This window comes from Mesoplodon bidens (genome assembly GCF_964165515.1).
Source record: "Mesoplodon bidens genome assembly, chromosome: 2".
Classification (NCBI taxonomy): domain Eukaryota; kingdom Metazoa; phylum Chordata; class Mammalia; order Artiodactyla; family Ziphiidae; genus Mesoplodon; species Mesoplodon bidens.
The window spans coordinates 90,154,216-90,166,488 of record NC_138177.1 but is presented as its reverse complement, the minus strand read 5'-3'; the positions used below and the strand labels follow the sequence as shown (position 1 = coordinate 90,166,488).

The window sequence follows — 12,273 nt, the reverse complement described above, 5'->3', positions numbered from 1 at the left end:
GAGCCTGAATCAAGGTATATCTGAAACGCTGGTATCTGTACAGTTTCAAACAAGGTTTTGTTTCAGTTCCCCTAAGTTTATCTGTATTTCTAGTCCAGTGCACTTTCTACTAACTATATCATACTGCCTCCCAAGTTTCCTAGGGGTTGGGGGAAAAAATCTAACTTTAAAAAACTAAAAATAATGAGGAAAAAATTATAGTTATACATACCTTATGATTACATGTAAAATGCAGATACTTCATATGTGGATTAAAAAAGAAAAGCCAAGACAGACTGAAGAGGAACCTATGGCTATGGCAGAAGCTAAGTCTTGCCTGAGCCTTCGAAAGGTCTAAAATAGGTTACTTAAAATTTTCGGGCTTCCCTGGTGGCGCAGTGGTTGAGAGTCCACCTGCCGATGCAGGGGACACAGGTTCGTGCCCCGGTCCGGGAAGATCCCACATGCTGCAGAGCGGCTGGGCCCGTAAGCCATGGCTGCTGAGCCTGCGCATCTGGAGCCTGTGCTCCGCAACGGGAGAGGCCACAACAGTGAGAGGCCCACGTACCACCAAAAAAAAAAAAAAAAATTTCTATTTCAGCTACCAAAAGACTTCTTCCCCCATAGACCAAGACTTGCCAGCAGCACTTAACTCGAAGTTTAGTTAGTAGCTGAATGTCCTCTCCAGGGCATGGGATAATAATACTGTCCATTCATCCTGGTCTGAGAAAGTATGTGAGAAAAGCAATTTAGTTACCTTCTGAAATCTAGCCCCGTATCTTATAAAGTTACATATTGGGTGACATTAGATAAAGGGAAATCTAGTCAAGTCCGAATTACCTCCAAGTGGACCATCTGAAGTACTCTGGAATTCATTCTTCCCTCCCCATCCATTTAGTCTGGCCCCAGCCTATCAGTGACTCTCAGTGACAAAGCTAAAGCAGGAGGGCACAAAGGGTGTTGGGAGTGAATAAGGCAGAAAGAAATTGTATGTATATAATAAATATGCTTAAATAACTTTATTATTTTTGGATTTTTTCCCTCTATTCATAGCACCATCTGTTTCCATGGTGTCCCCCAACACAGATGAGTTTTTAGACCTTCTTGCCAGCTCACAGAGCCGCCGTTTGGATGATCAGAGAGCCAGTTTCAGTAATTTGCCCGGGCTTCGTCTGACACAAAACAACAGTCAGTCAGTACTTGGCCACCTGATGACTAATGACAACAAAGAGGCTGATGAAGACTTCTTTGACATCCTTGTAAAATGTCAAGTATGTCTGCATATTTTTGTCATTCCGTATATATAGCTCAGATGTTGTTGAGAGCTTTGGCAGTATTATGATTCTAAATTGGGAAAAGCTCATTTTGTATTAGAAAGGCAATAAGTTGATTATTCAGGGGTCCATCAGACACTGTTTCTCCCTTATGGTTGCTTCGTATTTTGTGTTCCTTTTGGCTGGTGAGAGGGGATGTTGCTAATGACTCCCCCTAAGCTGTAGTAGAGACTACAGGAAGAGCCCCTCTTCTGAATTTTCGGAATAGCATCAGAAGCAACCAGTGATTAATATGGAGAGAGTCTAGCTGGGGCCCTTTCTAGACAGCTTACCATTTGGGAGAAATGTATATATTGAGATAGCTTTCATATTTTAGCTGTTTTAGTAATTATTAACCAAAGTGGTTAAGAAATATCTCAAATGGCTTGGACAGGACCATGAGAAAAATAATGCTTATTTTCACTAAAAAGAGACATTTCCTGTGCCTAACCCTAGTTCTGTGTTCTATGTCTCAGTTTTCTCATTCATAAAAAGATGAGATGATCTCTCATTCATTCAATCAAAATATTACCGAACACCTTTTATGTTCTGGGCACTATTCTAGATATTGGGGATACACTGCTTTTTAAAGGATCCTACATTTTAGCGGGAGAGACATTGAATAAGAGTGTGTGTGTACAGATAGATAGATAGGTAGTATATGTCAGGTACTGATACTTGCTATAAAGAAAATTAAAGCAAGATAAAGAGGTAATGGGTAACCAGGGGTGGTGGTGGTGGTGGTTGATGGAGTGTCTGTTTTAGACGTGGTGGTTAGGCAAGACCTTTCTGGGTTGACACTTGAACACAGACCTGAATGAGGTAAAGCAGTCAGCCACGTGCATATTTACTGGAAGAGCGTTCCATGCAGAGACAGCAAGTCCCCTCTTGGATACAGAAGCTGAGCAGGTTCAAGGAATGGCAAGGTGGCCAGTGTAGTGTGACTGGTGTAGAGTGAGTAAAGGATAGAGGAAAGTGCTACAGGATGAGGATAGAGAAGTGATCAGTGCCTAGATCATATAGGCTCTTGTAGGCCATGATGAGGTCTTGTGTTCCAGAGTGATAGGAAGACATTGGAGGGTTCTGGGAGATCATCCTGACCATCGTTGAAAGAATGTAGTGGCAAAGGGTGTTTGTTAGTAGGAAAACCAGCTAGGAAACTAATGTGGTAATAAGGCAAAAAATATTGGTTACTTGGACTAGCATGTTGGGAGCTGTGATGATAAGTGGTCAGAATAGGGATATAACTTGAAATTATGGTTGGTTGGCAAGACCTGTTAATAAACTGGATGGAGGGTATGAGAAAGAGAATCAAGGATGATTCCTACCTTCTTGGCTTGAGTAACTGAGTAAACGGATGGTACCATTTACTGAAATGGAGAAGACCAGAGGAGAGACAGGTATGGGGAGAAAAGCAAGAGTTTTACTTTAGATATGTAAACGTGGGAAACCTAATTAGACATTCAAGTGGAATAGGCACTATTAAAATAAAATCCTGGAGCCCCAGAGAGAAGTAACTTTAGGAGTCATCAGCATATAGCTGGTATTAAAGCCCTGGGAAAGAGATTACCTAAAGAATAGATAAGGAAATAGGAAGACTAAGCCCTGGGCACTGGAAAACCACTAATTGGATAAAGGAAGATGAACCATTGAAGCAGGAAATCAGCCAGAGATTTGGAAGAAAACTTGGAGAGTGTGGTAGAAGCCAAGTGAAGAAAGTGTTTAAGGAATGTTCATCTGTGTCAGATGCTGCTAAGAAGCTAAGTAAGATGATGGCTGAGCCTACTAGATATGGCAACATTTATAATTGAGAAAGATACTGTTTTAGTGGCATGAGGGGGCAAAGGACTGAGTGGGTTGAGAAAATGGGAAATGTAAAAGGGGAGATAGTACACAGAAAAACAGGCAGGCAAAGAAATGAATCATGAGTTGTTGGAGGGGTTACAGGATATAGGTGGGTTTTTTCTTATTTTGAGAGTTAGTATACAGCATGTCTGCTGATGGAATGATCATGTAGAGAGGGGAACCAGTGATGCAGAAGAGTATAGGATAAAGAACAGTTTTGGCATAGGTAAGAAGGAAAACAGAGTATATGTGTACAGATTTGGAGGTAGAAGCAAGTAGGAATTATCTCTGGTTGCTTTTATTTTCTTAGCAAAGTAAGAAGTAGAGCTATTTAAGGCAGAAGACCTAAACAGACATTTCTCCAAAGAAGACATACAGAGGCCAAGAGGCACAAGAAAAGGTACTCAACATGGCTAATTATTAAAGAAATGCAAATCAGAACTACAGTGAGGTATTGCCTCACACGGGTCAGAATCCCATCATCAAAGTAAATACTAGAGAGGGTGTGGAGAAAAGGGAACCCTCCTACGCTGTTGGTAGGAATGTAAATTGGTAAAGCCGCGATGGAGAACAGTATGGAGGTTCCTTAATAAACTAAAAATAGGACTTCACTGGTGGCACAGTGGTTAAGAATCCGCCTGTCAATGCAGGGGACACGGGTTCAATCCCTGGTGCGGGAAGACCCCACACGCCGCAGAGCAACTAAGCCCATGCGCCACAACTACTGAAGCCCGTGTGCTGCAACTAGTAGCACAGCTACTAGAGCCTGCGTGCTGCAACTACTGAAGCCTGCGCACCTAGAACCCATGGTCCTCAACAAGAGAAGCCACCACAATGAGAAGCCCATGCACCACAACAAAGAGCTAGCCCCCACTCGCCACAACTAGAGAAAGCCCGATGCGGCAACGAAGACCTGGCACAGCCAAAAAAAAAAAAAAAAAGACAATCCAATTCAAAAATGGGCAAAGAGGCACAACACTGTAAACCAACTATACTTCAATTAAAACAAACAAAGAACTAAAAATAGAGTTACCCTGTTATCCTGCAATTCCACTCCTGGGCATATATCTGGAGAAAACTCTAATTTGAAAAGATACATGCACCCCTACGTTCATAGCAGCACCATTTACAACAGCCAAGACATGGAAACAACCTAAATGTCCATTGACAGACGAATGGATAAAGAAGATGTGGTACATAAATACAATGGAATACTACTTAGCCATAAAAAAATGAAATAATGCCATTTGAAGCAACATGGATGGACCTAGAGATTATCATACTAAGTGAAGTAAGTCAGAGAAAGACAAATACCATATGATATCACTTATATGTGGAATCTAAAACATGATACAGATGAACTTATCTATGAAACAGAAACAGCCTCACAGACATAGAAAACAAACTTATGGTTACCAAGGAGGAGAAAGGGGACGGGGGAGGGATAAATTAGGAATTAACATATACACACTACTATATATAAAATAGATAACCAACAAGGTTCTACTGTATAGCACAGTGAACTGTATTCAATATATTGTAATAAACCATAATGAAAAAATATGAAAAAGAAAATATAACTGAATCACTTTGCTGTACACCAGAAACTAACACAACATTGTAAATTAACTATACTTAATTAAAAAGAAAAAAAAAGAAATAGATGGACTTCCTTGGTGGTCCAGTGGTTAAGAATCTGCTTTCCAATTCAGGGGATGCAGGTTCAATCCCTGGTCGGGGAACAAAGACACCCCACGTGCCAAGGGGCAACTAAGCCCACATGCCAGAACTAGAGAGCCCATGTGCAACTACAGCGCCCACGAGCCACCACAACTAGAGAGAAGCCTGCACACTGCAACAAAAGATCCTGTGTGCTGCAACTAAGACCTGACGCAGCCAAAAGAATGAATGAATGAATGAATGAAAGAAAAATAGAGCCATTTAGCAGAGATTGAGGTTGGAGCATGGTAATTATGAAAAAAAAAGGAAGTGGAGTATAGTTGACTTGGAGAAACTAAAAGCATGCTGACCAGGGAAAACAGGGTTGCTGAGCTGTGCTGAGGTTCACAGTCATGGAACTAAGGCTGGTCAGTGTAGTTGTATATTTTCTCCAGTCATAACCAGCTGCTTAAGGAGGCAGAGAGATAGATTTAATCAAGCTTTGTATTGCCAGGAGAGTAGGATAGAGAGGGAGAGCAATGTCAGGAAGTGCTTTTAGTAACAGATTTTGGAACCTGGACTGTGTCTAAGAAGGGATGTAAGGAAAGGTGTGAAAGTGAAAAGTGGCAGTGGTCTCAGTGGATTCTAGAGATGCTGAAGTTACTTACCTAATAACACACCATCAACATATATAAAGCAAAAATTGACAGAACTGAAGGGAGAAATGGAGTTTTTACAGTAATAGTTGAAGACTTCAATCCCCACTCTCATTATTGGGTAGGGCAACCAAGCAGAAGATAAGAAAAAACAGAGGACAACAACACGATAAACCAACTACATCTAACAGATTAGAATAATACATAACAGAACAGAATACACATTCTTACATGTATATGGGACACTCTCCAGGACAGACCATACATTAGGCCACAAATTAAGTCTCAACAGATATCTTAAGATACCATACAAAGTATCTTCTCCAACCAAAATAGGATGAAGTTAGAAGCAACAGAAGGAAAAATTGGAAAATTCACAGATTTGTAGAAGTTCAACCAGTGGGTCAAAGAAGAAATTAAAAGGGAAATTAGAAAATACCTAGGGACTTCCCTAGTGATCCAGTGGGTAAAACTCCGCACTCCCAATGCAGGGGGCCTGGGTTCGATCTCTGATCAGGGAACTAGATCACCCCATGCATGCCGCAACTAAAGAAGCCCACATGCTGCAACTAAGTGTCCACGTGATGCAACTAAGAAGTCCACATGCCACAACTAAGAGCCCACCAGCACACAACCAAGTGTCCACATGATACAACTAAAGATCCTGCGTGCCGCAAGGAAGATGCTGTGTGCCGCAACGAAGACACAGGGCAGACTAAGTAAATATTTTTTTAAAAAACACAAAAAAACCTAGAGACTAATGAAAATGAAAACACAATTTACCAAAACTTATGGGATGCAGTGAAGGCAGTGCTCAGGAAAATTTATAGCTGTAAATGCTTACATTAAAAAAGAAAGATCTCAGATCAACAGCCTAACTTTACAACTTAAGGAACTAGAAAAAGAACAACAAACTAAACTTAAAACTAGCAGAAGGAAGGAATAATAAAGATTAGAGCAGAGGCAGATACAACAGAGAACAGGAAAAAAATAGAGAAAATCAACAAAATCAAAAGTTGGTTCTTTGAAAAGATTAACAAAATTGACAAACTTTTAGCTATACTAAGAAAAAGAGAAGGTTCAAATTACTAAAATTAGAAATGAAAGCAGGGACATTACTACTGATTCTACAGAAATAAAAAGAATTATATGAGAATGCTATGAATGACTGTATGCCAACAAGCTGGATAATCTAGATGAAATGGGCAAATAACTAGAAACACAAAACCAAGACTGAACGATGAAGAAATAGAAAATAGATCCATAATTCATAAGGAGATTGTATCAGTAATTAAAAACCTCCTGACAAAAGAAAAGCCCTGGACTTGATGGCTTCACGGGTGAATTCTACCAAATATTTAAAGAACACTAATTCCAAAAATTGTACAAAAGGGAACATTTCCTGTTCCTAAGTCATTCTATGAGGCAAATATTGCTGATACCAAAGCCAGTTAAGACTTTATAAGAAAACTACAGACCAATATCCTTTTTGAATATAGATGCAAAAATTAGCAACAAAATACTAGCAACCAGAAGCCAGTGGCATATTAAAAGGATTATATGCCATAACCTGATGGGATTTATTCCTGGAATGCAAAGATGGTTCAACACATGGAAATCAATCAATGTAATATACCAAATTAATAGAATGAAGGAAAAAAACACAGTCATCTCAGTTGATGCAGAAAAGTCACTTGACAAAATTCAACACATCTTCATGATAAAAAAACAAACTAGGAATAGTAGGCAACTACCATGATGTAATAAAAACCATTTATGAACCACACACACACAGCTATCATCATACTCAGTGGTAAAAGACAAAGCTTTTAAGATCAGGAACAAGACATGGATGCCCACTTTGCCACTTATATTCAACATAGTACTGGAAGTTCTAGCCAGTTAGGCAAGGAGAAGAAACAGAAGGCAGCCAAATTGGAAAAGAAGTCAAATGATCTGTTTGGAGATGACAGGGTCTTATATGTAGAAAATCCTATAGATTTCACGAAAAAACTATTAGAACTAAGAAGGAAAGTTACAAGATCAACATCCAAAATCAGTTGCGTTTCTATACACTAATAATGAACAGTCCAAAAAGGAAATTAAGAAAACAATTCCACTTACAATAGCATCAAAGAGAATAAAATACTTAGGAATTAACCAAGAAGGTGAAAGACTTGTACAGTGAAAACTACAAAATATTTCTGAAAGAAATTAAATATGACATAAGTCCCTCCCACTGGAAGACTTAAGATTGTTAAAAAGTCAGTACTGTTTTGACACCTGACATAATCCCATTGCTCCTCATTTGTGGGATAGTGAAGGAATGGTCAGATCAGTATACTGGTCTGACAATTATTTAATAAAGTGAAAAATTTTTTTAAAGTCAATACCACCCAGAGTGTGATCTACATATTTAATGCAATCCCTATCAAAAATGTCAGTGATGCTTTTTTACAAAAATTTAAAAATCCATCCTAAAATTCATATGGAATCTCAAGGAAACCCAAATAGCCACAACAATCTTGAACAAGAAGAACAAAGTTGGAGGACTCACACTTCCTGATTTCAAAATTTATCACAAAGCTACAGTAATCAAAACAGTGTGATACCAGCAATAATGAGACCCAATGGAATTGAATACACAGCCCAGAAATAAACACTCTCATATACTGTCAAACAATTTTCAACAAGGGTGACAAGACCATTCAATGTGGAAGGAAGTCTTATCAACAGTTGATGTTGGGAAAACAGGATATCCACAAAAGAATTAAGTTGGACCTTTACCTAATACCATATACAAAAATTAACTCAAAGTGGATCAAAGACCTAAATATAAGCGCTAAAAAACTATAAAGCTCTTAGAAGAAAACGTAAGGGGAAAGCTTCATGACTTTGGATTTGGCTATGGTTTCTGGGTTACGACACCAAAGGCACAGGCAACAAAAGAAAAAAAAGACAAATTGGACTTCATGAAAACTTAAAACTTTTATGGATCAAAGGACACCATCAACAAAGCAAAAAGGCAACCCACAGAAAATATGTGCAAATCATATAACATAAAGATTAATCTAGAATATAGAGAACTCCAAAAGCTCAACAACAAAAAACCTGATTCAAAAGTGGGCAAAGAACCCAAATATTTCTCCAAAGAAGATATACAAATGGCCAGTAATTATAGGAAATGATGCTTGACATCACAAATCATTAGAGAAATGTAGATCAAAACCACAATGAGGGACTTCCCTGGTGGCACAGTGGATAAGACTCCATGCTCCCAATGCAGGGGGCCCGGTTCGATCCCTGGTCAGGGAACTAGATCCCCCATGCATGACGCAACTAAGAGTTCACATGCCACAACTAAGACTTGGTGCAACCGAATTAAAAAAAAAAAAAAAACCCACAGTGAGCTACCACCTCACACCCATTAAGATGGCTATCAAAACAAACCAAAAAATGCAGAAAATAGCAAATGCTGGTGTGGATATGGAGAGATTGGAACCCTTGTGCACTGCAGGTGGAAATACAAAATGGTGCAGCTGCTATGGAAAACGGTATGGCAGTTCATCAAAAAGTTAAAAACAGAATTATCATACGCAGTCCCACTTCTGGGTATGATTGAAAGCAGGGACATGAACAGATATTTGTACACCCATATTCATAGCAGCATTATTCACAACAGCCAAAAGGTGGAAGCAACCCAAGTGTCCATCAGCAGATGAATGCATAAACAAAATGTGGTGTACATACACAGTAGAATATTTTCAGCCTTAAAAACATGCTGCAACATGGATGCTGAGAAATATGCAGTCACAAGAGGACAAATACTCTGATGCCTCTCATGTGAGCTAGAGTGGTCCAATTAACAGTGACAAGGTAGAATGGTGGTTGCAGAGGCTGGAGAGAGGGGAGAATGGGGAGTTGTTGTTTAATAGGTTTAGAGTTTGTCTTGCAAGATGAAAAAAGTTCTGGAGATGGTGGTGATTATTGCACAACAATATGAATGTACCTGATACTGAACTGTACACTTAAAAATGGTTAAAATGGTAAATTTTATATTTATTTTACCTCAGTTTTTTTAAAAATGATTTACTGGGGGTAGTACTGGGGAGCTTGATCTGGAAAAATAGGAGTCCGTGGTCAACATGAGATATTTTAAAATCATGATTTCAAAGACGGTGCAGTTATTGAGAATGACTGTGTCTGGCCTCTGACCATGGGAGCTAATGGATAAGGCAGAGGGGGCAAGGATGAAACACCAGAGGAGGGGAGGTCTAGGAACTGAAGCTCCTGAGTGTTGGGGAAACTTAGAAGACAGTGAAATGACCACGAATCATGACGGGAGAGATGATGAAGAGTGAACCAGGTGTTTGTGGAGGGTGGGATGGCACTGACTAGGAATCCGGGAAGCAACGGCCCCTTACTGGGCGGTGGGGTTAAACACTCGGGCATGTTAGTGCACAGTGCCTAGCAAAACGGGGCACTCCGATGTCAGCCATCACATTCCTACTCATATTCTTGAGTTACAATACCAGACATTGTCCTGTAGACTTTTAAGCGCTTTCATTGGATCAAAAACATTTCTAACGTACTTCTAAAATAAGAATCGTAAGTCAGAACTTGAAGGAAAAATTCACTCTGGGTTATTTATTTCCTTAACAGATTTTATTACCTAAGACGAGGGTAGGCAAACTTTTTCTGTAAAGGGACAGAGAAAATATTTTAGGCTTTTCGGGGCCCTATGGCCTTTGTTGCAACTGCTCAACTCTGCCCTTGTAGCAGGCAAACAGCCATGCATAGTTCATAAACAAACAAGCGTGGTATTGAAAGTACTGTTTACAAAAACAGTGGGCAGTGGGTTATAGTTTGCTGACCCTTGGCCGAAGACAGTATTTATAAGGTAGTGATGTAGGGATTTTGTACCTCACATGATATTCCTAAGGATTTGGTACATTGTATTTGGCGATGCCTATTACGGTAAGATTATAATCTTGGACATAGGTGACCTTGCATCTTAACTAATCTTACCAAAGCCATGAAGCTATGGCTTCATAATACTTGTTATACACAATACTTGTTATGCTCTGATTATATAAGTCATTTCAAATAAAAGATCTTACTAGGTTTCAGGTGTAAAGATTGAGTAAATTTCTAAGAGGCAGTAAATGTTTAAAGCTACATTTTGTTGTGAAAGACAGACATAACATACCTTGGTGCTCTCCTTCCCTGCAGTATTTGTATTTTAATCTCTTTCTTGTAAATTTTTAGGGATCCAGATTAGATGATCAAAGATGTGCTCCACCACCTGCTGCCACAAAGGGACCAACAGTACCAGATGAGGACTTTTTTAGCCTTATTTTACGGTCTCAAGCAAAAAGAATGGATGAACAGAGAGTTCTTTTACAAAGAGATCAAAACAGAGACACTGAATTTGGACCGAAGGACCTTTTGCAGAGTAATGCTCTGTTGGAACTTGAAAATTCTGGAAAAAAATAAGCAAACCACTAGTATACAATGAATATCTTTTTTAAAGCGACCTTATTTCCTATCAGAACACTGCAGGAAAATTCAATCTATTACTTTTTTCCTTCGAAGGAGAAATTATAGCACTGTACTGCAGCTTAAAATGTTTTTAGCATGATGTAAATATTTAACCTTTGATAGCATAGTATTAATTAACATTCCTCTGGACACTCGTTTCAGGGTAGAGGTGTCTTAAAAGGTGCTTCATCAACTTTTGTGATTACTGCTTGGGATTATGTTCTTCAGCAACTTGTCAGTTTCCTTTACATAGTATTTGTAAAGTAGGAAGTTAAATGAATCTAGCCTAGGATTTAATCCTCTTGCTGAGGTAGTTTTTTTTTTTTACTCTTAATTGACAATGGCTCTTTTTTATACCAATGTAGTGCGAAATTATGCTATTTCATAAAAATAATATACTTGACCAATGTGTAAAAAATTATACAGTCTATTAAAAAATCTAGATTTTTTTCCACTAAGAAAATCTCTATTTTCAATATAATTTTAGGCCAAAACCATTATAAAAGAAACTCTTAAAAATAAACTTCTTTAGCGTGTTTTGGCCTCTGTGTAATTTTTTAAAAAACTTTTATATATATACATATATAAGTACAGATATGTATATATGTACACTGTGTGTGTGTGTGTATATGTATATAAAATGGTTTAAAATTGTATGTTCTGTTGCAAAATATTGTTGTAAAACTTTTTTAGGACCTAATGTCAGAAAATCCAAAACCCTCATGTGACTCTGTCAAGAACCTAGGTCACAAAAATTAAGTACGAAAGACGTAGGTTAAGCCCTCAGTTGTCATTAAGCCTCTTCCCAAAAACTGAAGGTGGTTTTACAAGGGGACATAATGCAACATGACATAAGTTAAGTTTAGCAAAAGTAAGTCAACAAGTCAACAGAGCTGGGCCTGGACTGAGGCTGAATTGCATAATACAAATGCCCACGCCTGGAACAAGTTGGCAACTCATTCATCTCTGGTTGCTTCTGATTCTACACAGCTGGGGTGGGATCTAGGGATCTGGGCCTTTGTTCTTTCTAAAAATCCTCCAGGCGATTTTTATGGGCAGTGAAAAGCACTTCTACAAATAGCTAATGTTTTAAAAAATGAGAAGAAAGAATAATTACACAATCTGGACTCACATTAAGGGCTCAGAGGAAAAAAAAAAAGATTACTCCTGGTTCTGAGATCAGACACAAATTTTGTCAAAAGTACTAACACCTGGATTATATTATGTTTTATGTATTATATATAGGGTATAATGTCCTGGATTAGCATCCTTTTAAAACC

General features: G+C 38.6%; 1 protein-coding gene across 2 annotated transcripts in view; it reads left to right on the top strand.

The window, feature by feature from the left end:
• Positions 1-11,529, top strand: part of GPSM2 (G protein signaling modulator 2) — a 62,716-nt gene extending 51,187 nt beyond the window's left edge. For both annotated transcript variants that reach the window (XM_081226539.1, XM_081226538.1), the window contains 2 exons: positions 1,033-1,250; positions 10,721-11,529. In XM_081226539.1, the coding sequence (XP_081082665.1) occupies positions 1,033-1,250; positions 10,721-10,948 (446 nt within the window). In that variant the 3' untranslated portion in view covers positions 10,949-11,529. The remainder of the gene's footprint in view (positions 1-1,032; positions 1,251-10,720) is intronic.
• The last annotated feature ends 744 nt before the right edge of the window (positions 11,530-12,273 follow it).